Source organism: Perognathus longimembris, chromosome 21 (genome assembly GCF_023159225.1).
Source record: "Perognathus longimembris pacificus isolate PPM17 chromosome 21, ASM2315922v1, whole genome shotgun sequence".
Classification (NCBI taxonomy): Eukaryota; Metazoa; Chordata; class Mammalia; order Rodentia; family Heteromyidae; genus Perognathus; species Perognathus longimembris.
This window is the reverse complement of record NC_063181.1, coordinates 4,012,273-4,036,487: the sequence shown is the minus strand read 5'-3', so window position 1 is coordinate 4,036,487 and position 24,215 is coordinate 4,012,273. Positions and strand designations below refer to the sequence as shown.

The following is a 24,215-nucleotide window of genomic DNA, read 5'->3' as shown; positions in this document are numbered from 1 at the left end:
GTCATCACTGTTCTGACATTGTTACATTTTAGAATTAGTTTAGTGGGTTATCTAAACTTCAGGCCTGTTTGCAAGCTATGAAAACAAATGTGTCCTAAGCTTATCAATCTTAAGAATTCTATCAAAAACAAGTACATTATCAATGCCATTTAAAGAGGGCTTTTAAAAATAATTTTCAGTCACCTTCCATCATTTGAGAAGAATAAACAAAATAGGTAAAAGCATGGAAAGATAACAGTATTTTATCTGGCAAAGTTGCCTTTGATGAGTGTAGCCCCGGGAGCCCGTGGTGTGGTGATCAAATCCACGTGTTTGGCACCCCGTCTGTATTTGCAGTTGAGGATGGCTTTTATTTGGAGGATGGTCCATAGAGTTGGCCCCACAAGGACTAATTTAAAACCATTATTTTCTGTCAGCAATACAGAAATTATAGACAAAACAATGCATTTTTTTTAAAAAAAATCAGAGGAACACAGTTGCTTATCTAAGAACCCTAAAACTTTTTTGGTGGCTAGCCTTTTCAGTAAATGTTTGATCAAAACTTTTTATTAAATGTATTTAAAAGAATAATGAAATCCAATAGGTTTAAAACAACATATAAATTTATTTTATTTCTAGGAAGAATTAGGCCATCAAGACAAAATTTTACAGTGATTTTTGAACACACGTGGAAAAGCAATAGTTGACATTCATTGAAAAATCCCCGTGAGAGGTTTTTAAGTGTTGACTTGGTACTCGAGGCCTTAGAGTTGAGGACTCACTGCTTTTCATTTAAAAAGCTTAGTGGAGGTTAGTCTTTGGTTCCATGTGGAATTTACATTAAGTAACAAGTTAGCATCGTGGAAGAAGATCTGACCAGTAGCTCAGTCTCTTCAAGCAAGAGGTGGGAGTGATGTTGGGCAGCCTTTGAAGACTCCGCATCCACCTTTGGGGACAGCTGCGGCTTGTCCTCCTGGGTCTTCCCCTTTCCCCCAGGCCTCAGTGTGAGGCAGAGCCGACTGTGAAAGCTACCTGAGGAAACTTGCCCAGTTCTGCATTAGAACAGCATTCCTGGGTGGCGTGTGGGCGCTGTTCTGGAAGCCTGGCACTTCACCGAGGAATGAAGTCTTTCAGGATGTCCAGTACGGGTTCATGCCCTACCTCGAGACAGCATAGTCCCAGCTCATTCTTTACGGTGACGAAACCATTCTCCTCCAAGGCTGGCATTCTAAGTTATTACCAGATAGTATTTTTATGCTTTTTAGAAAGTTTACCATCTTAACAAAGTACAGTAAAAGACTGGCTTCTTCCTTTATTCTTAGATGATATGAAATGCTGTATTTCTGTCCTAGAATTGGTTTGCTAAATTTTGTTTCCTTGACTAAATCAGCTTCTACCTTCCACTCAGCCTTTATAATCCTTGGTCCACCGCGTCTTCTTCCTTTATACCTAGTCCCAGAAGAGGTGCTCCGAAAATCCAGGGTTAGGCCTTAAAAGTTTCAGACTTGCTATCTAAATTCTCGTTTAAGAAATAATGTCTTGCTGAGACGAAAGAAAGCAAGCATACGCCGCCTTGTCTCTGAACACTTCAGAGCAGCAGTTTGTGCTGTTTAGTGAAAGGTCATGGAAGTTACTGCAGACACTAATCATCCTGCCTGTCTTTCAGAACTTGCAAGTCTAAGGAGTTAACAGTGGTTTGTAAGAAGTTGTGCAACCCTACCTGAGTCAGGCAGGCATTGGCTTCCCTTTTCAAACGAACGTACCTTTGCAGAGGCAAGTGACCCACACAGATCTTCTCTAAATCCCATTGCTTCTTATCCTTATAGGTCTGCTTCCCATTTACATTAAAAAATATTGTGCTTATGCAACTTAGGTTATAAGACTATGTATTTCTTCAATAGCCGGGTATCCGGATTGTATTCTTGATATATTTGAATGTGACTGTTGGATTTAAGTGGACTATTACTCATATCTTAGTACAATTGCACTGTATGGCAAATGTGTCTATAATGTATGCTTTGCTGAAACCTCAGAATGCAGTAAGGTACAGGTTTTTATATTGTAAACCTGTGTGTGTGTGTGTGTGTGTGTGTGTGTGTGTGTGTAGACACACACATAGGCGGTCTTAAGGAAGAATTCTGAACTGTGTAAGTCTGTATAACATTTTAATATTATTTGTAGCATTAAGTAATAAGTTCACTACTGGAATTAGACTCCTTGAGCTGGCTTGCTTGTCAGGCCTGGTTTACTGAATTGAGGTGGGTCAAACATGGTACTGTTCTTAGTTAGTGTGTAATATTCATGTGCAGTGGTCTCCTGTGTCTTGTTTCAGAGAACTATTGCACAGATACTAGTGTTAAATTTCTATAGACAGTGGTAATAAAATATTTGAACACTGATAAATCTGTAGACGAATTATAATTTTTCTTATGTATTTTGAAGGGGTTTAGTAGTGTTTCAATTAAACTGCTTATATACTTAAAAACTGAGATCTGAAAATAGTTCACAAAGTACTACCTATACCTAGATTGGATGATTGAAAACATTTCTCACATTCTCTTTAACACTGTGTGTGTATGGCATTTTGCTGAAATATCAGCAGGCAAGCAGTATACCTCATGACCTTTCCCTTTTATATACTTCAGAGGTATTTCCCAAGATCCAGGAGTATGTATTTGGGGGCTGGGAATATGGCCTAGTGGCAAGAGTGCTCGCCTCATATACATGAAGCCCTGGGTTCGATTCCCCAGCACCATGTATATAGGAAATGGCCAGAAGTGGCGCTGTGGCTCAAGTAGTAGAGTGCTAGACTTTAGCAAAAAGAAGCCAGGGACAGTGCTCAGGCCCTAAGTCCAAGGCCCAGGACTGGCCAAAAAAACAACAAAACAAAACAGGAGTATGTATTGTACATACTATTGACCGAGTAATGCATATTAACACGCAATTACAAATCAGTGTGAGAAAAGGGAAAACTCCTTTAGAGCAAAATGCCAATTACTGAATGTGGAAAGGATGATGAAATTAGGTCTTTCAGTGAATCATCATGGTCATGATTGGCTCAGGCGCTATCACCAAGTGAATGGCAAAAATAGCAGGTGAAAGTTTGCGTAAGAATATTAGTCTTGAACTGTCTTCCCACAAAATAGTTAATACAAAGGGGGAAGTAGTAATCTTACAGCAAAGGAACCCAATATGTACCAGCTTAGGCAAGTGAACGTTTAACATCACTCGGAATAAGTCATTGCTATTGAGAACACAGCATCAGTTTAGGGTTGTGAGGGCACAAACAATATTCACGTTTGCATGTTCCCCAAATAGAATGTTTTGGTATAAGTACCAACGTATGAATATAATTTTCATGAAAACTACAAAACTAGAGAAAAGAAATTAACAAGAACCAGTTAAGTGAAGAAATGATTCATACTATCACAAAATGTCAGTTCTTTCTAACTGATTCAACACAGTCCCATGAAAAATCTCAAACTGTTTGTGGGTATTGACTTACTGTAAAATTTTCAAGAAAGTTTGGTGCTGGTGGCTCACATCTGTAATCCTAGCTACTCTGGAGGCTGAGATCTGAGGATAGTGGTTTTAAGTCATTCTGAGTAAGTCAGTCTGTGAAACTCTTAATTACTCACCAAAAAAACCTACATGTGGCACTGTGGCTCAGAGTGATTGAATTTTGAGTGAAAGAACTCCGTGACGGTGTCCAGGCCCTGAGTTCAAGCCCCACCATCTACAAAATGAACAGGTTTACAAGAAGTAAAACCCATAACAACCAACTATCAAAGTACTGTTAACAATTCCGAGATTTAATATTAACTGTAGAATGAAGACACTACTTTTTTCCTACCTTCTGGTAGCTTACCATCAGTCTTTGGCACTAGTTGGCCTATAGAAGCATCGTCCCCTCATCATTACATAGGGGGCTGGGAATATGGCCTAGTGCTAGAGTGCTCACCTCGTATACATGAAGCCCTGGGTTCGATTCCTCAGCGCCACATAAACAGAAAAAGCCGGAAGTGGCGCTGTGACTCAAGTGGTAAGAGTGCTAGCCTTGAGCAAAAGAAGCCAGGGACAGTGCTCAGGCCCTGAGTTCAAGTCCCAGTTCTGGCAAAAAAAAAAAAAACCAAACCCCTAACAACCCTGGGAGTCATCTTTACCTAGGAAAGTTCCTATGTGTTTGTTCAACTTCTTTGACTTTATTTCCTACACTTCTTATGAAGTCCCACGATAATGACTCCATGTCAGCCAGTCTTCCTATCCTCCCCCAGATTCCCTGACATTAATATCTTGCATCACCACAGCACAGGTCTGGACTCGGGTGAAGAAGGGAACATTGGGACAACATGATCTGAAGTGCACATTTCATTCAGGTTTCACCAGTTTCCCCACTAGCCATGGTGTCTCCTCTTGTGTAAGCTCCTCCGCGCTCATCCCCAGACCTCTGAGAAGCACGGATCTGCTGCCTTGTGGAGCCAGTCCCCGGGGGTGGGACCTTTCCTCCAATGGAGGTCATGTGCGGAGAGCGCCACTGTCCGGCAGCCCATGCCGAATGAGCTCAGCATGTAAACCTGGCCGGGGGCTGAGGTGACCACTGTGCTTCCTTCCACGTGCTATCGGTAAACATGGCGGAAGGGATGCGTCAAGATGGGACAAATAGGGGCTGGGAATGTGGCCTAGTGGTAGAGCGCTCGCCTCGTATACATGTATACACGAGGCCCTGGGTTCGATTCCCCAGCACCACATATACAGAAAATGGCCAGAAGTGGCGCTGTGGCTCAAGTGGCAGAGTGCTAGCCTTGAGCAAAAAGAAGCCAGGGACAGTGCTCAGGCCCTGAGTCCAAGGCCCAGGACTGGCAAAAAAAAAAAAATCCTCCTCCATCCGCCTTCCTGCTTGTAGGAACTACAATTCTGGGTCCCCTTGGTGGTTTTGTTTGCCTATTTCTTCTGCATTTATTAACTGAAATCTTTCTGCAAAAGAAAGTTTTCCCTTCCCCTCCCTCCCTCCCTCCCTCCCTCCCTCCCCCCCTCCCTCCCTCCCATATCACTTTGCACTAGTGGATATTTATTAACCTCCTTTGGGTTTGTAATCTGAGAGCCAAACCCTCAACCCTGGAAATGGAAGTTCTATTGCCACAGTCTAATTTAGGCTAAGGACCTGGAGGAGCCTTCGGGGAAGGCTGGCAGGGACAGGAGCCCAACACGGTTCCGGGGCCCGGGAGCCCCCTGGTAGCCCTGCGGCAGGCCGGGCCTCAGTCAGACCTCAGACCGTCCAGGGGGAGAGGAAATGGACCAGGCACCCCGGCTCGCGTTTTCTGTGTGTTCCGGGAGACCGCCCGGCCGCCGGGCCCACGCCCAGGCCCTGCGGGTCACTCGGGCCCCGCTAGGCTCGCGGGTGTGGAAGGCGGCTCTGTCCGGCGGACCGCCCGGGACACACAGCCCCCCTCCCCCGCCCCCCCAGCCCAGCTTCCACGTCCCGGACGCAGCCGGGGCACCGGGGGTTCAGAGCTCCCCCTCCGCACTCCGCACCGGCGCCGGGCCAGCGGGTGTGGGTGGGGTGGGACCCCGCCCGGCCCCGCGGACTCCGCGGGGGGTGCCGGCGTGCCCATCGCGCCCGCTCCAACCCGCGCGCCCCGCGCGAGCCGAGCTCCGGCGTCCCCGCGCCGTCCGGGCGGCCGCCCGCCCCCCGGGGGGATGGGGACCGCGGGGACCCCGAGCGCCCGCGGCGGGGCAGCGCGCCCGGGGACCGCCGCGGAGCGGGGCGGGGTCGCTCAGGCCCGGCGGAGCGCGCGGATTGGTGCGCGGCGGGGCGGGCCGCGGCGGGGCGGGGATAAAGGCTGCGGGCCGCGGGGCGTGGCGTCCCGGCCTCCCGCGGGCCGCTCGCTGCACGTGGCGCCCCGGCTCCCGCGCCCCGGCTCCGCATCCCGGCTCCCGCGTCCCGGCTCCGCGTCCCGGCTCCGCGCCCCGGCTCCGCACCCGGCTCCCGAGTCCCGGCTCCGCGTCCCGGCTCCCGCGCCCCGGCTCCCGAGTCCCGGCTCCGCATCCCGGCTCCCGCGCCCCGGCTCCGCATCCCGGCTCCCGCGCCCCGGCTCCGCGCCCCGGCTCCGCACCCCGGCTCCCGAGTCCCGGCTCCGCGTCCCGGCTCCCGCGCCCCGGCTCCCGAGTCCCGGCTCCGCATCCCGGCTCCCGCGCCCCGGCTCCGCACCCCGGCTCCCGAGTCCCGGCTCCGCGTCCCGGCTCCCGCGCCCCGGCTCCCGAGTCCCGGCTCCGCATCCCGGCTCCCGCGCCCCGGCTCCCGCGCCCCGGCTCCGCGTCCCGGCTCCGCACCCGGCTCCGCGTCCCGGCTCCGCACCCGGCTCCGCACCCGGCTCCGCATCCCGGCTCCCGCGCCCCGGCTCCCGCGCCCCGGCTCCGCGTCCCGGCTCCGCACCCGGCTCCGCATCCCGGCTCCGCATCCCGGCTCCGCGTCCCGGCTCCGCACCCGGCTCCGCACCCGGCTCCCGCGTCCCGGCTCCCGCGCCCCGGCTCCGCGTCCCGGCTCCCGCGCCCCGGCTCCCGCGCCCCGGGCGGCTGCGCCCGCAGGTCAGTGCGGGAGGTCGCGGGCGTCCCGGGAGCGGGGCCCCTCCAGGCTCGGCTCCCCTCTGCAGCCCCCCGGGCCTGGACGGGGCGGCTGGAGTCCGGGCCGGGGCGCGCTGCCCCCCCCCCCCCCCCGAGCGAGCCCCGGCGCCCGGCCGGCCCGCGGTCCCGAGCTGCAGGGGGCGGGACGCGCACCGGGCGCGCCCCTTCTTCGGAAGGCTCCCCGGGTCCCGCCGAACGGGCCCGTCCGGTCCTGGGAGACGCGGCCGGGAAGGGGGTCCCCGCCCTCCGCTCCGGGCGAGGCGCTGGCGTGGGGCGGGGCGGGCGCCCGGCGAACCCGGAGCCCCGCGCCCGGCGAGCCCGGCCTTCCTCCAGCCCTCCGCGGCTCGACGGGGCCCCCCGGCTGCAGGCGGTCCCCGGGGCAGCGCGGGCTCCCAGAGACCGGGTCCAGGGTGCCCAGCCAGAGCCGGGCCTCGCGCGGCCGGTGTGGGAAGCCCTGGCTTCGGAAGCCTCCGAAGTGCCCGTCCCTTTGTGGCATCACCGGTTCCAGGTCTCTGGTGCTGGACACAGTCGTCAGGATTTCCTTCTCCCACCCCCCCTTCCTTTTGTGCTGGCCCTGGGGCTTGAGCTCAGGGACTGGGCACTGGCCTTTGGCTTTCCCCCTCGAGGCTAACATGCTATCTATCACTTGAGCTCCACAGCTCCACGTGGGGTTTTGTTGTTGTGGTTGTTGTTGTTTTGTTCTTGTTGTTTTTGGTGGCCCCAGGGCCTCCTGCGGGGCTGGCTTGGAACTGTGATTCTCAGATCTCCACTTCCCAGTAGCTAGGATGAGGGCACCCTTGCAGATCCATTTCCTAGCGTGGCGGTAGCTGTGTTCAGTCGGATCTGTTGTGAACACACTGCTGAGATGTCATTTGCAGTCTCCATTCTCCCTCTTACCTGTTTCCAGTGGCTTCCCAGAAACCAAATGACTCTAGCTTTTCCTTTCCTGACCTGTGCTTGTGTACCCTTGCACTTCTAGAATCTTCTAAGGTATAGACATGTTTATTTCTCAGAGGTGAAATGAGTTTGTTCAGGGTAATTTTCTGTCTTTACCCAAACTTGCTCTTGTCTTTGTGACTTCAGATTCTAGAGTTTTCTTCTGTCAATCTGGGAAAACAATGAAAGGTACTTGTACTTGGTAGTCTTGATTTGAACACTGTTCTCTATATATTTGTGTGTGTGCGCGCGCGTGCGTGCGTGCATGTGCACATGCCCATGCTTGAATACCAGTTCTGGGACTTGAACTCAGAGCTTTGTGCTCTCGCTCTTTTTTCTTCATTTTTCTTCAAGGCCATTTGAGTGTGTTCTGCCATCTGAGCCAAATGGAGGTAAGAATCTCAGATTTCTCTGCCCAGGCTAACTTTAAACTGTGATCCTCAGATCTCAGCCTCCTGAATAGAACGGGATTATAGTCACAAGCACCCAGCTCTTTTGCAGACTTTTAAAAACGTGGTATCAAATGATTGTTTTACTTAGCAATTACTAATTGCCATCATAGAAGAATAGCAAGAAGCATAGCAAGAATAGGTTGTTGGCTAAGAGAGATCTTGGTCCATGTCTGTAAGTGCAAAAGCCCTTCCCATGGAGGTTCTGCAACCCTCTCCATTGCCTTGAGCCCCTAGACTTCGAATCACCGTGACCTTGAGCGGTCCGTGCATGCATTACACCATGGCCCGTTGCCCTGGGAAGGCTTGTGCTGGCGTGGCCATCCAGTCAGAGGACTAAACAGGGGAAGGGCGCAAGTGGGCTCTGTAGAGTCTGATTGGGTTTGGGAACCGGTAGGTCCCACAAGCTGTCCTGTGACCTTGACAGTCACAGAGCTACACACACTGCCTTCACTCACCTGCAGAGCCACCCAGGCAGCTCCCCCCCCCCCCGCCCCGCCATTAGCAGGAGCTCTGGCCCCCCCCCCCCCCGCCATCAGCAGGAGCTCTGCTTTTTTTTTCTTCACTACACCTTGGCTGCTTTATTTCTTTCCATCTCCTTGGACTCGTTCTCCAAGACCCTAGAGACGAAGGACCTGACCCGGGTGTTGCATTGAGATTAAAATGGCTTTTCTGTATCGCCCTTTTGAAAGCGATGGCCGTAAAATAAAAACTATTCACAACTTGCCAAATACTGCAGGAACGTCTTTTTCTCCTAACCACGCGCTTTTCTCATGGGGGTCATTCCGGAGATAATGTGTGTGTTTAGTCTGGGACCCGTTTGTCCCCTCAGATGATAGGCGACACCTGGAGTCAGGATCGCAAACTTGGCTGCTAGTGGTGTTCTGGGCGGCTCTCCACTGTGGGCTTCCGGGGAGCCCTGCCTAGGGGCTCGGTGGTGAGATCCCTGAATTCCCTAGCCAGCTCTGCTCCGGAGCTGACGCGCGCAGTGTTGGTTTCAGCTGGCGAGCTTGGGCGAGGCGGGGCGAGGCGGGGCGGTAACTGCACCCTTTTCCCTGCAGGTCTTGAGGATGTGGCGTCTGCGCCCCGCCTGCCCAGGCCTGAGCACTCTCCTGCCCTCCCGGTTTCTGGGTATCGCTCCCTGGCAGGTTCCAGCAGGTGCCAGGTTCCAATCCACCTCTATCTCTGAAGCAGACCTTCCAAGGGTCTTGATTACAGGTTAGTCTTATCTTATTGTTAATAGTGATAATGATTACTATTTCGGGGCTGCCCCTTCGCGTCTTCGCTTAAGGCTTTGCCAGTGGAGCCAAACCTCTACTTCTGTCTTTCAAAAGTGCTTAGTAGTAGATACGAGGGCTGGAGACTCACCTATCCAGGCTTCCCCTTAGTCTCGTGACTTCCTGCCTTCCCGGTCTTTCCCCTTGACCTTTGTAGCCCCGCCCTGCCACATCCCAGGTGGGATTCGGTGCCCTCCCCCCAGGAGGGGGATGGGCGACTCCTAAACCCATTGAAATCACCAAAGGCCTGGACCCAACGCTGCTCCTGGCGCTCCTGCCCCCCCTCCTATCGCCCCCCCCCCTCGCTGTGGCCGGAAGTGTGGGGCCCCTGCTGCGTGGACCTCGGCTGCCCCGGCTGGACAGCGGTCATCTTACTGTCCCTCGACATTCCGGGAGTGAGTGAACTGGCCGGGTTTGGGTCAGAGTTTCACTGCTCTTTCTCCTCCATCTAGGGGGTCTCGGCCAGCTGGGCGTGGGGCTCGCCAACCTCCTCAGGTAAGAACCCGAACGCAGCGGCCTTGGGGCCGTCCAGCCAAGTGTCCACTCCCCAAGAGAGTGTGTTAAAGGCGGCAACGTCCACACAGCCACCTCGGGGCTGGCAGAGCGGCGTTTGCGGTAGAGCAGCTGTCTAGCCAGTGTGGTGCCCCGAGTTCAAACCCCGGGACTTCAAAACAAACAAACAAACAAGTAATTGCTCAAAATCCATTTCCTTTTGCCCTCGATGTGGCAGACTTGGCGTGGGCCTTGACGCGCGGGCGCCACCCGAGCCCTCTGCTCTCTTGACTTAGGCAAGGGGAGGCTCCTGACGGCGAGGGCTCACGGGCCTTTCGGTGTGGGGCGGTGTGGGGCGCGGTGAGGCGCTCCTGGAAACTGGCAGGGCACCCTGGGACTTGGAGGAGGACTGAGGAGGGAATGAGGAGGAATGAGGGCCGAGAGTGGGTGACAGAAGTAGAAGGTGTGGGACGGGAAGGCGCTAGGAGCCCGACGGGGACAGGACCCGGGTGGGGAAGTGAAGAAGAAGCTTCCGCTAGCACCTGTTAGAGTCCACCTGCTGCCAGCTCGTGTGTTTTGATTTTTTCCCCTGTAGGAGACGATTTGGGAAGGACAATGTGATTTTATCAGACATAAAGAAACCCCCTGCTCAGGTCTTCCACAGTGGTAAGAGACGGATCAGCCCCGCTGCTGCTTCTCTTTGATTTTCCAAGAGCCATGAAAGAGAGACGGCTTGTGCAGTCCTTGTGCACCAGGGCCGGAACCAGGCTGGAAATGAGAGGGAAGGGACCCGGCACAGCCGGGGGCTTGAAAGTGTTTTAGATCTGCAATAATGATGCTGTGTTCAAGAGGACTAAGGCTGAGGAGGGAACCTGAAGTTAAGCGGTGGAATGGTATCTTTGGATATTATCTGGAATATTAGCTTCGGGGGAGAAACATCTCGAGTACTCTCATTTGAGTTATCACTAACCTTATTGGCTCAGAGAGCCCACCAGGAAGAGGAACTTGAAGAACACCAGGGGCTGGTGGTTTACATTATAATCCCAGCGGCTTCCGAGGCTGAGATCTGAGAATCAGGGTTTGAAGCCTGCCGGGGAAGACAAAACCTTGAGACTCCTCTCTGCAATTAGCCAGCAAACTCTAGACGTGGAGGTGTGGCTCAAGTGGTAGAGCACCAGCAGTGTGTGAGAAAGCCTAGGAGAGTAAGAAGCCCTGAGTTCAAGACCCAGTATTGTCTTGCGTGCACACACACACACACACACACACACATACACAGGCACACAGAGTTTGGAGAAAGATTGGGTATAATGGTGTCTGTCTATGTAATCCCAGCCCTCAGGGGGTCTAGACAGGAGAATCTTGAGTTCTTGACCAGCTTGGGCTACCTAGTGAGACCTTGTATGGGAAAAATACAAGCAAATAAATAAACAAGGAAGGCAGACGCAAATGGTGCCGGACTGGCCTAGCTCACACGGACGCTTTTGTTTCAGCCAAGCACTGCAAAGAAAAAACAAGCAAACCGAAACCCTGCAAGATCAAAACAAATGAGTGATAATGCGATGCAGAATTGGTTTTGAGCCGATGCATGCGCGTGCGCGCGCGCACACACACACACACACACACACACACACACACACACACCCCTCCACCTCCTACATCAAATGCGTCTTTGCATTTTAGTCCTCCCTCTCCCTGCTCAGCCCCTTGCTGCTTCCCGGGGGGAGGGGGGGTCAACCACCAGTGTGCCCTAAGTGGGGGCAGTGGGCACAGAGCCACGCCGGCTCTGGTGTTATTAAGCCTGACGGATGTGGTGCGTTGTTAAAACCAGAGCCTGTCCCATCAGCGGCTGTGCCTGTGGCAGCCGTACTTCTGCCACCCATTCCCGCGGTGCCTCAGTTTCTTTGCCAGCGCAATGTATCTTCCTCCAAGACCGTGAGAGAGTGGACCGGGTGAAGACCCCGGGGCCCGGCACAGACAGGGTCAGCTCCCGTGTCGGCTGCCGCCGCCTGGGGCGGCAGCCGGGGCTCCAGGAGAGACCCGCTGCCTGCCGCCCGCTCTCCTCTCCCTCTGTGGTCACCGGAGAGATTCACGAGCCAGCGAGGGCCCGCCAGGCCCCGGCCGCTCTTTTCACTCCCCCCCCCCCCCCCGCTTCCGCCCTGTGCGCCTCGCAGGCCCGTTCGTCTACGCCGACATCTTGGACTACAAGCACCTCCGTGAGATCGTGGTCAACCACCGCATCACCTGGCTGTTGCACTACAGCGCCTTGCTCAGCGCCGTGGGAGAAGCCAACGTGTCCCTGGCCAGGGCTGTGAATGTAACAGGTGAGCGCCGGGCTCTGCCGCCCTCCACCCACTTGCCCCAGCTCTTTGGTAAGAAGCCGTTTTCTTTTCCTTCTTCGTGAGACTATGGTGGTATCTGTTCGTTTCAGGACTGCATAACATTCTAGACGTGGCAGCGGAACACAATCTACGATTGTTTGTGCCCAGTACAATTGGGGCGTTTGGACCTACCTCTCCCCGGAACCCAACCCCAGACCTCTGTATTCAGAGACCCAGGACCATCTATGGCGTGTCCAAGGTGCACGCGGAGCTCATGGGAGAAGTAAGCACCAACGGATGCATGTGTGGGGCCCATGGTTCTGTCTCCCGTGATGTCAATCCACGTCGAGAGAACGTTCCACTCTGCCATGCCCGCCTTGCGTTCGCGTGGCTCCCCGTGGCTGTCAGGTGTCAGGTACCCTCTGTTCCCCGAACGCCTCAGCACCTGTGGCCACCTTCCCCCCTCCTGGACACCCCCAGGGGCTCATGCTTTGCACTTGCTTTCTGTTCTGTGGATGGTAGCGTTAGAACTTCCTGTTATGGAGGCTGGAGGTTCACGCGTATAATCCCAGCATGTAGGAAGCTGACACGGGACGATCGTGAGTTCAGGGTCAGCCTAGTGAGGCAAGAAATACAACAACAACAAAATCTTCTCTAGGGGCTGGGAATATGGCCTAGTGGCAAGAGCGCTTGCCTCATATACATGAGGCCCTGGGTTCGATTCCCCAGCACCACATATACAGAAAATGGCCAGAAGTGGTGCTGTGGCTCAAGTGGCAGAGTGCTAGCCTTGAGCAAAAAGGAGCCAGGGACAGTGCTCAGGCCCTGAGTTCATGGCCTCGGACTGGCCAAAAAAAACAAAACAAAACAAAACAAAAAATCTTCTCTACTATGAAAAACTTGAAATGCTCTTGTTGGTTCTGTTTTGTTTCTTGTACTCTGTAGTGGAGTGGTTGGTGTTGTCCTGCAGCAGGTTTGTATGTCCTGGTCATTGCGTTCTGGGTCTCTGCCTTCCCGAATGGAGGAACCCTAGCAGCCGCTCAGGACCGGGAGCAGCAGCAGCTCCCCGCTGGAGGCCGAGTTATCGGTGACAGTATTCATGCAGTTCTTGAAAGATAAAAACTTGGCAGGTCAACCCAGGCCTGCAATCCTAGCTCTTCAGGAGGCTGAGATCTGAGGATCAGGGTTTGAAACCAGCCCAGACAGAAAAGTCTATACGTCTATAAGACCTTTATCTCCAATTAACGGGCAAAAAGCCAGCACTGGAGGTGTGGTTCAAGTCACAGGGCACCAGGCCCTGTACCCTAGAACACACACACACACACACACACACACACACACACACAACTTAAGCACGTTTATCAAAGACTCTTGGAAATTCTGAAACATTCATTTTCTTAGGAATATTTAAATATAACTACATAGATTAATATTTCGGGAACATGCTATTTCTTTGTTGCATCTGATTGTGAAAGACAGTGTGGGGAGACAGGAGGCATTGCTCAAGTGGTAGAGCACTGCCTAGCAGGCTTGAGACCTTGAGTTCAAAGCCCAGTCCTGCGAAATCAATAGCTAGAAAACCAAAGGTTCTCTTTTTTGAGTAAGCACTCTCTTTTTCACAGTATTATCATTACCGGTATGGCCTAGATTTCCGGTGTCTGCGATACCCTGGGATCATTTCAGCCGATTCCCAGCCTGGAGGGGGAACGACGGGTAAGCCATGCCCTGGTTTCCCTTGTGCGGGGGGACAGGCCCTCATTGTCGGGAAGGGTCTGCGTGGTGGTGAATGAACCCACTTCCTGTAGCCATGTGCCGCCCAGAGCTTCAGTAACGCTCTTGAACCCTGACAATGAGCCCTTGCTCAGGGAAGTCCGCATTGTTGGCGTCTCCTGCCTGCTTAGCATTGGTCCCCCGGAGCTGAAATAGGACGGGTAACAGGAGAAGGTGGACTTACTCTTGACAGTGTGGCAGGCCCCCAGGAAGCGCCACCTCTTTCTTGAATACAGACTTGGCTTCTTTTGTCATTTGTTTCTGTTGTTTGTCTTGCTATATAACCCAGATGGGTCTCAAACCCATAATCCTCCTGCTCAGCCTCCTAAGTGCTTGGATTATAGGCATGCACCCCCATGCCCAGTGTATCACTTCCTTCTGTGTCGTTCTGACCCAAACACCTAAGAGAATGTCTTGAAAGGGAAAAGATGTGTTTTGCCAGACTCACGGAGCCCTCTGAACCATGGGAGCTCCGTCTGTGGTTTGGTCCTATAGGCTTAGACAGAATGTCATGGTGACAGGAGTGTCTTCACCTCGTGGTAGGCAGGGGAGAGAGAGAGGGAGAAAGGGAGGGAGGGAGGGAGGGGAAAGAGGAGGAAGAAGAGGAAGAATAAGAGAAGGAAGAGAGACAGACAGGGACAAGAGAAACAGAGACTGAGAAACAGGGACAAGATACCCCCAAAGGGTAGCCTTAATGACTATCTTCCTCCAGCTAGGTCTCACCTCCTAAAGTTTCCAGAATCTCCCAAAATATCACCACCAGCTAAGGACCAATTATTCAGTATACAAGCCTGGGGGCGGGGACAACACTTCCTATCCAAGCCATAAGGCCAGCCAGCGTCTGTCTCTTTCTGTAGAGACAAAGCTCTGTTTCAATGCACCGCGGGCACTGCACCTGTGAAAGGAGCCCCAGCTGCACTGTTCTGCACCTGACCGCGCGTCGTTACCCTCAGTGAGCTCAGGATCCTGTCCATGGCCGTGCTGGGAGGGGGTAGCAAAGATTCTTAGGGCAAGCCCAGGGGTCTTGGGGGGAGCTTTGGTTTTGGTAGCTTTTAACAAGCCAACCAGGGGCTTCTCTGTGTGTGGTGCGGTGTGAGGGTCCCTGGGAAAGACCCTTCTAAGGAGTCAGGGGGTCGAAACTCCCTCCCTAGCCACACGGGGTACCGGCGGCCATTGTCCCTCCTCTTTCACAAGGCTGCTGGGGACAGGAAAGCGAGTGGAATGCAGAGGTCGGTGGAGGAGACGGCTGTCTCCCGTGTAACCCAACACGAAGGACGTTGCCAAGATATAGAACAGGCCATCTGTGGTCACTACGCTTCGCTTGGAAATCATATTCTTTTCCCCCATAACATTCCATATGCGCTCGTATGTGATAGGTGCGTGTCATTTTTAGATAACAGTAATTAGAAAAAAAAAAACAACCCAGTTAACTACTTGAATAAATACTGATTTCGGTCCCATTGTTCAGCTCTCCTTGGGAGTCCTCTTTATTGTTATTATAAAGGTGATGTACCGCGCCACCCCTTCCTCATTCCCTCCCAGTTTTCCCCCTCTGGTCCCCACCCACAGAGTCCCAAGAGATTCTCTCAGGCCGGAGCTCCTTTGCCATTCTGCAAGACTGCCGTTCTCTTTCAGACTACGCAGTTGAGATTTTCCGCGCTGCCGCCAGGAGCGGCAAGTTCGAGTGCAACCTGGCCGCGGGCTGCCGGCTGCCGATGATGTACATCGAGGACTGCCTGCGAGCCACCCTGGAGATCATGGAGGCCCCCGCCGAGTCCCTCTCCACGAGGGTCTACAACATCAACGCCATGAGCTTCACCCCCGAGGAGCTGGCCCGGGAGCTCTGCAAGCACGTGCCGGGCTTCCGGGTCACCTACAGCGTGGACCCCCTCCGACAGGCCATAGGTGGGTGGGTCCCCGGGCCCCAGGCCAGCGTCGCCCGTCACTGTGCGTCCTCTGTGGAGGGCTGCCCTGCCAGGCTGAAGGGCACAGCTCTGCCAGTGCCCTTCTGTGCACAAGATTCCTACTTAAGAAGGTGTCTGGGTTGTTTGTGTGTTTGCCAGTCCTGGGGCTTGAACTCAGGGCCTGGGCACTGTCCCTGAGCTTGTTTTGCTCAAGGCTAGCACTCTGCCACTTGAGCCACAGCGCCACTTACAGCTTTTTCTATATATATGTGGTGCTGAGGAATGGAACCCTGGGCTTCGTGCATGCTAGGCAAGCGCTCTACCACCAAGTCACATTCCCAGGACTTGAGTGGGGTTTTAGTGATAGGAATAGCACTGCATCTGAAAGCAGATGTATGTCCTTGTCTTCTGAGATGACCGTGTGTGTGTGCATGTGCGTGCGCGCGTGCGTGTGTGTGCACGTGTGTGTGTGTGTTTGTGTGTGTATAAGTGTTGTTTGGCTTCACTCTAAGGGAGAGATTTTCTTCTTTGAGCCTTCTACCATCAACTTTCAGGTAAAATGCCTCTCAGCCTTCTGCAAATCTAGAGCCCGAGTTAACCCAAGCCCTCCTCCTGTATCTCCCTAGCGGACAGCTGGCCAATGAACTTGGACGACAGCAATGCACGGAGAGACTGGGGCTGGAAGCATGACTTTGACCTCCCGGAGTTGGTGACGTTGATGCTGAACTTTCACAGTTCCAACACCAGAGTCGCCCGAGCCAACTGAGGGCGGCGAAGGGGTGGCTCCCACCCCCGCCTCCCACCCCCGCCCGGCGGGAGGGGCTGGGGAACATGCTCTTTACAGCCCGGGGGGCTGGGTGGACTGGATTTGTCAGCTCCTATTGAATTTCTGGGAGGGAAGTAGAGTTCTTTATCATTTTCAACATTTTGGGCGGAACTCCCAGCATTTGTTGAGACCGTAAACTTGATTCAGTCACAGAAGGAAGACCTAAGTTGCAGTGGGGATGTTGGGGTCCTTTCTGGGGTGGTGGAAGTATGCAGATTTGCATTTAATTTAAATGTCATTCCTGAGACCAGTGATTCCATTGCGAAGACCTTCAAAGATACATTCCTCATTTACAGCTGTTCTTTAGTACCTAGAGAAACATGAGAATGCTTGACCTCCTAGTTCTAGCCTCACGGTGTGGGGAAAGCAAGCATCCCTTCTGGTTCCTTTCCCGTGGGGAAGTGTGGGGGGGGAGGTAAGCGTGTTCAGACGGCGCGCCTGGTGACGGGTAGCCCTGCTTCATCTCCCTCCCTCCCCGCTAGGAAGCTCAGTGGCTTCTAGGGACCACGAGTCACACCACGGCTGGACTCAGCCATTCAGAGCGGCTCTGCAGGCGCTGAAGAGCCCTGGTGAGCTTCCCCCGGTGCGGGGGCGGGGGGGGGGGGGTGGGGTGGGGTGGGGTGGGGGGGGTGACCGCGCCTGCTCCCGGGAGAGCTCCTCTCCACCCATGCCATCGCTCCAGCCACCTCAGGAGCCGCCAGCCGGCCGACTCCCGGTCCACGCGCCGACCGGTAACGGTGGACTGGATGACGGTGGTCACACATCCAGAGGTGTTTCTGGTGTGTGCGAATGACAAGAAATGGCTGTGCCGTTGGGATTTTGAACTGTCGTGCTTCCGCGTGAGGTTTTTGGAGTCATAACTAGAGCTAAGATCTGTTAGGCTTTGAAGGGAAGCACTCCGATTGTTGTGTTGCTTTTCGTAGTTAGGTCAGTATGTGTTTCTCCTCCCTCTGCATGGTAGAATTAAGCTTATGTTGGTAGATCTTTTTCTGAGTTACTCTTTTTTGTCAATGGTGACGTGTGATAACAAAACAACATCGTCTTGAAGTCCCCCCTGAGCTTAGGAACGGACCCTTTCCACTGCTTTTCCTCTGGCAACTTGGGCCTGTGTCATTTTCTTACTTCCCTTGGTAAAATACGATGGAAGGTGAGTTAATATTTCTATTTCCTTTCACTTCTCAAAAAATTATGGTCACCATACGGTAATTTAGAAAAGGAGCTTTCCTTCAACCCATTCAGCACTTCTGTAGGAAGGCAAAATGCTTTGTCTTGCTAAGAGCTGGGTGAGGGTTAAAATCTGGGTTTCCATGAGGTGAAATGGGTGGAAGGCTGCTCCACCGCAGTCTGGAAATTCTTCGTGTTCTTGTTACCGTGTATTGTTGTTTGGGGAAGAGAAAGCCCAAACAGTTGCTAAATATCCGCCATCTGCTTTGGAACTAATTTTGCAATGTTTACTAACTTCTAGAAATGAACAACTGTGCCGATATATTTATTCAGTTTTGAAACAGATGGGACTCTGAGGAAGGAGAAAGGAAATATTTTAAAGGCTCTTTCTATTTTGCTGAAGATTTCAAAAGCTATCCCTGTTACTATCGGATGCTGGTCCTGTGTCATTCACATATTCATATGGAAACTTTTCAACGTTTCTGTTCATTAAAAACAGTCCACATTCCCTGAAAAAACATAAACAGTTATACATTGTTCCTCATTTGGTATTACTTTTATTTACGTGTATCAGTATGGAGGCTTGGATTCAGGGACTTGGCCATTCTTGCGTGGCTTGCTAGATCGCCGCTGGTGCTCTGCTACTTGAGCCATGCCTCCAGCCTGATATTTTGCTGATTAATTGGGAGATGAAAGTATTACAGACTTTTCTGCCTTGGCTGGCTTGAACTGTAAATCTTCCAGGTCTCAGTCCTCTACATAACTAGGATTATAGGCATGAGCCACATTCAATACTTTGATAACTATTTCCACTTTGCGATTACGTTTTTATAGGAAATATCAAGGATCCCAGGACGACTTCATAATGACAATTAGTAATAATCACATCCCCGACAAACCTCATTGGCTATGGGATACTGCCACTGCACAAAGCTGTGGCTTCGTCACTTAGAAAACCTTGCACTTAGACCTTTCCTTTCCTCAACAGAGAGTTGCCAACACTGGCTTGTTTATTTTCCCCCTTGTGCTTACTGAGGGCCACTCTCCCCCCCCCCCAGGGCGACCCCTCCCCCAGCCCCCAGCCTTCCTGGGGATGCGCATTCCATGGGAATTGGTTACATTTGTAATCTCTTGCTTTGTCTTGCGTTTTGAGACAGGGTAACCCAGTACCCCAAGCTGGCCTCCACTCTCTACCTAGCCCCGGAGGCCCCCCCGGGGCCTGCGGTCTTCCTGCCTCCGTGGAGCCCTGAGATTGTAGGGGGGCACCGCTGTGCCTAGAATTCACAAGTTCTCATTACCTAGATCAACTATATTTTTAAAGTGTTAAGTCCGAGGCGCGTACACGTGCGTGCGTGTGTGCACACGCGCACACACGCACGCACTTCCCCCTCCCCAGGCCATCCACGCCACGCACGGGAACGGCACGTTTGGTAACATCGAGGAGCCGCGCGGTCGCCCTGCCCCTTCCCCTCCTCCGTGCTCCTCCAGCTCCTCCTCTCTCTCCCAACCCCGCACAACCGCTGAGCTTTTTGCCGTCTCGTGGGAAGGTCATGGATCAGGATCACCCCGCGCCCGGCCACTTCCCGCCGGCCTGGTCCGCGTCTCGCGTGCCGCTGTGCCTTCTCGTGGCGCGCTGACACGTTTCTTTTGTGTAGAAACGTAGTCTAGCGTTAAGACGCACCACAGTGCATTCGTTTACCTAGGTGGCAAAAGAGGAGCTAAGCACCGTGCACAGAAACCTGTGTGTAGGGCCTAGCGGCGTGGTTCGGGTGGGAGGAACGGAGATCCCAATGGGTAATGGGTTCGAGTCCCAGTCTCTGATGGGGCGTGGGGGCCCCGGAGGAGAGATGCGGAGTGCCAGAAAGCCGGTTCTGAAAGGGGGCGGGCTGTGAGATTTCACTTCCCACGTTATTTTAAGCGGCAGTGCCGTAGGGACGGGGAACCCAGAGTGTTGGCTGGGTGGCGGTGCCAGCCCTGCCCAGACGGGGCCCCGCGGGCCCTGGACGTGGTCTGCCCTGCCCACCTTGGGGACAGCGTGTCCGCCGTCACCCAGGCTCCGTGTTCTCTGTGGAAACCGGTCCATCCAGTCGCTAGCCCGCGTGCGTGCTTACCCTTGGCAAGGTCACCATCTTCCCTCCGCCTCGCCCGCTTGGGAACTGCCCACCTGGGCGGCCCGCGGTGGAACCGAGACAACCGGGAGCAGCCGCTCCCGTCCCTGGGCAGCCGGCCAGGGCCGTGGGGAGCAGCGTGGAGGTGACGGCGGGCCCCGGGTCGCTGGTCTCCCCGCGGTTCTGGGACGGGAGGTGGAGCTAGGGATGAAGGGCTGGGGGCCGGGGGGCCCTGAACGAAGAGCGACAGGAAGGGGAGACGTTCCCAAGTGGGGTCCTAAAGCTCCGTCCTCAGAATCCGGGCCTGGGGCTGAACCTTCCAGAGCCGGCTGGCATTCCACTCCTCACCCGGGAGATGCCACCTGCCGGGGAGCCCTTTCCTGTGAAAACCCAGTCCCTGGTGTCTTTGCCAAGTTTGGGGAACTTGTCTCGAAAGAGTGTCAGACTGTGAGTCCAGAGGCTTCCGTTCGGGCTGGGCAGAGAGAGCCTGTGGAACCATCTCAGGATTCACCCAGAAGGGGGCCCGCGAGCAGACCGCGGCCAGCCAGGCAAGAGGGGTGTCTTGGAAAGATGGAGGGAAGTCTCCATGGGAAGGGTTGGGGTGTCCCTGCCCCTCTACATTACAGACGCAAGAACCTGCAGCCAGAAGTCAGGAAGCCTGCCCCGGCCCAGCCACTGGTAACCTGAGTGATCGCGACACCCCTCAGTTAACTAATGAGTTACTTCACGGTTGCCAAGGCTGGATCTCTGGGTCTCGTCTGTGTCACGGAGCTCCAGTTCCAGCAGAGGCAGCACAGAGCTTTCTGCTTCAAACAGCAACAACAAAATCCTAGCTAAGCCTTCACGGTCCACAGCGTCAGAGTTATCACCCAGTAACTGTTAGTTGAATAGAAGAATAAAAGAAAGCATCACCGAGGCTGGGAAGATGACTTAGTGGTAGAGTGCTTGCCTCGCATGCACGAAGCCCTGGGTTCGATTCCCCAGCACCACATACACAGAAAACGCCAGAAGTGGTGCTGTGGCTCAAGCCGTACAGTGCTAGCCTTGAGCAAAAAGAAGCCAGGGACAGTGCTCAGGCCCTGAGTTCAAGGCCCAGGACTGGCCAAAAAAAAAAAAAAAGCATCATCAAGTATTCTAGAGAATGTTAGTGTATTTTCCAAAGGTGGAAGCTGTCACTCCCGCAATCCTTGACTGGAAACACATTCCAAGGCTGACCTACGGGGTGCGGGGTATCACACAGTCACCTCGAATGTGAAGTGTACGCCGCCCCCTTGCCCCCTTTCCCGGGGGGACAGGCCTGGGCCGCTCAGCCGCCTCGGGCCCCGCCGAGCGTGTGCAGAGGAAGCCGGAGCCGGCTGCGGCCCGGCAGAGCAGGGCCGGCTCCACGGGGCTGGGCAGCCGCTCCAGCCGCTCCGCCGTGGCTTGGGGCCCCCACGCTGCCAGCTGATAGCATCCTCGCCTCTTGCCAGAGTCAACAGGGCTGGGGCCTGGGGACCTCACCCCTTTGCCAGGGGGTGGGGGGGGGAGGTCGGGCCGAAGGCCACGTGAGCTCCTGGGGAGCAGGTATGTGTGGCCTTCGTGGTAACAGGCCCCTTATCTTCTCCTAGGGACCCACAGGGGCCCACGGGGGGCCCACCGGGCTCAGGGCTCAGGGCTCTCCCTGGCCTCGGGCTCTCTAGGACCACTGTCGGGAACTGATCATCCCCAAATCTTGGGCCTGTGGATGTGACGGGCTTCTCTGTGGAGATCCTTGCAGCGCCCCAGCGTCTCCACGCGCTCAGGAATGGAGTTGAATGGGGGTGGGGTTCTGGCCGCCCCTCCCCGGGGGCCGGGGGCAGAGGCGGGGCAGGGAGGCGCGTGTGGGCTCAGGTGCAGACCTCGCACAGACACCTTCCGTGCGTGGGGGAGAGCTTAGCTCCAGAAGCTTCCGTCCTGGGTTAATGGACTCCGTTGCTTTTGCGCCCATGGCAGGGTGGGCTCGGAGCAAGGGCGACCAGGTCATGGCAGCCGGAAAGCAGAGACGGGCCCCCACGCCGCCTTCCAGGTCACAGCACCGCACCTCCACCCGCCAGGCTGCCCCTTCCGGAGTCTCCACCCCTTCCCAACGGGGCTACGGTGGGACAGTGGCCGGCGGGGAGACCAAGATGACAGCACACGGGCCTTTGGGGGACATCTAAGACCAGAGCCGGGGCTGGGGATATGGCCTAGTGGCAAGAGCGCTCGCCTCGTATACATAAGGCCCTGGGTTCGATTCCCCAGCACCACTTATACAGAAAATGGCCAGAGGTGGTGCTGTGACTCAAGTGAGCAAAAAGAAGCCAGGGACAGTGCTCAGGCCCCGAGTTCAAGGCCCAGTACTGGCTAAAAAAAATAATAATAAGACCAGAGCCTCTGTGACCTTCAGTGCCTCCATGACCTTCACGTGCTGCCGCTTTGCTGGGCCACGCCCATGGAAGCGCCTAAGCAGGGTGCGTCCGTCAGAGGCTCAGCCCTGCCCGGGAGGCCTGGGCTGCGTGACCCCAGCTTAGACGTGGCTGGGGTGGAGGACAGGCCGCCCAGAGCCTCCATCGGGGGAAGCAGATGGTCCACATCTGGCTGTTTTTATTTTGTTATTGGTTAACTGGAGATAGGAGTCCCTCGGATGTGTCTGGCCGGGCTGGCTTCAAACCACGATCCTCAGATCTCAGCCTCCTGATGAGCGTCTCCATTCGTTAGTTTCTCTCCTCTGGCTGTCAGGTTGGCAACACTGAATTAGCCCCGGGGGGGGAGGTGAGGGGGGGGACACTGGCTTCAGATCGACCACTCCCAGCTAGGAACTCACCGTGAGTTTCCCAGCTTCTCAGAGCCCTTCCCCGGGGCCGAGGCGTGGGAAGGCCTGGCGGGCGGCAGGTGCTGGCACCTGAGAATTCTCCTGCTGAGGTTCCTTCTTGGCTGATTCTCCGGGGTGGACTGAGGAGTGGCTATTTCCAGAACGTGCCAGGTAATGCCGATACAAGGTCAGGTTCTTATCACGTATCGTACCTGACACCTGGAATCGCCCCCAGGGAGCACACGGGGTGTGGGGACGAGGCTACCAGCCTTGGAGAAGGCTCCCCAGCAAGGGGCGGAGGCATTCTGCAAAGGAGCTGGTGGGAGGAGCCAGGGTTTGTGGCTATGGGTGCATTCTTCGCAAAGGCACTGATGTACCCGGGGGTGGGGGGTGGGGGGGAGGGACGGGGGGGGTGGTGGTGAGAATGGATGCATCCGTTTTCAAGGTGCCACACCAGAGGCTTGGCTGGGAAAGGAAGGATCGCGGAGGCAGTGCAGAATGAAAGCGTGGAACTGGCGTTGGAGGGGGAGCAGCTAGGGTTTTGCTCCGCACCTGACGCTTCCTGCGGCTTGCTGTTTTGAAACTGTATAATACATGCACACAGAAAGTGCAACAGAGGTGTGCGTACATGTACGTACTTCAACAAATACAGAAACCTGTACCTTACAGACAGAAGCCTACAGCACAATGAATTCGGAGTCCACATTCATGGTCTGTATCCCCCGATTGTACTGACCGGGGTGTCGGAAATACTGACAGGAAGGCCCTGTGTCTGCTCCATCACTATTCCCTAATGACACGGCATAGCCACGACTAGACAACGTTACAGCGCAGCCATCGTACCGGCAGCCTGAGCCGCTCAGATAGGATGGAAAGCGTGCGTAGGTTTTACAGGCACACCACGAGAGCGTCCACGGCTTTTTCTGTTTTCTGGTAACCGTGGCTGTTCTGGAGCCCGTCCTGGTGGATGGATCGTGGGTCCACTGCCTTGTCAAGCACCGCCTGCTACCAACCAGCTCAGGGGAGGAAATGCCCAGGCCCAGAGGCGGGGGGGCGGGGACCCCATCGGACTGCTTCCCTCGCAGGAGACAGAGCACATGCGTTGTGCATGTCCATCTTTGCTCCCATCCTGGGAGCAAATCACCAAGTGATGGGAAGATGAAGAGCTCCTCCTGTTTCCCTTCATAATGGGGGAGATGTCTGCCTCGACTAGAAAGAACAGCCTTGGAGAACCCGAAGGAAAGCACCTGGGTAAGCAATAGGTTTGAAAATCTATCGCCCTCTTCAGGGAGGTAATGACCATTTTCTTTTCTTTGTCAAGTGTTGGCCCCAGAGCAGAGGTTGAATATGAAGTGCGGCTGAGATGGCGGGAACGATACCTTTACCAGAAAGCCAGGGGCCAGCCAATCCTCCCATACGGCAAGAGGAAGGCAAGACTCCAAACCAGGACAGGGGACAGGAACGTTTATTAGGAGCATGGTGTGGCAGAGAGAGGAGGAGGTGGCCCTTCTGCGCACCACCTGCCATGCCCAGGGACAGATAAGAGCGCTAGGGTTAAGAAC

The 24,215-nt window shown here is 54.6% G+C and overlaps 1 protein-coding gene across 1 annotated transcript; it reads left to right on the top strand.

Annotated features, from left to right (window-relative positions):
- The first annotated feature begins 8,679 nt into the window (after positions 1-8,679).
- LOC125339714 (L-threonine 3-dehydrogenase, mitochondrial-like) lies at positions 8,680-16,925 on the top strand. Its single transcript, XM_048330973.1, has 10 exons — positions 8,680-8,685; positions 9,047-9,203; positions 9,715-9,757; positions 10,350-10,420; positions 11,926-12,075; positions 12,183-12,355; positions 13,695-13,785; positions 15,478-15,747; positions 16,373-16,538; positions 16,572-16,925. The coding sequence occupies exons 1-9, from the start codon at positions 8,680-8,682 to the stop codon at positions 16,510-16,512; spliced, it is 1,101 nt and encodes a 366-aa protein (XP_048186930.1). The 3' UTR covers positions 16,513-16,538; positions 16,572-16,925.
- The last annotated feature ends 7,290 nt before the right edge of the window (positions 16,926-24,215 follow it).

Excerpts from the sequence above, each read along its gene's own strand:
- LOC125339714 (XM_048330973.1), top strand. Across the intron at positions 9,204-9,714 it reads TCCAAGGGTCTTGATTACAG|GGGGTCTCGGCCAGCTGGGC; the intron begins GTTAGTCTTATC and ends TCCTCCATCTAG. Across the intron at positions 12,356-13,694 it reads ACGCGGAGCTCATGGGAGAA|TATTATCATTACCGGTATGG; the intron begins GTAAGCACCAAC and ends TCTTTTTCACAG.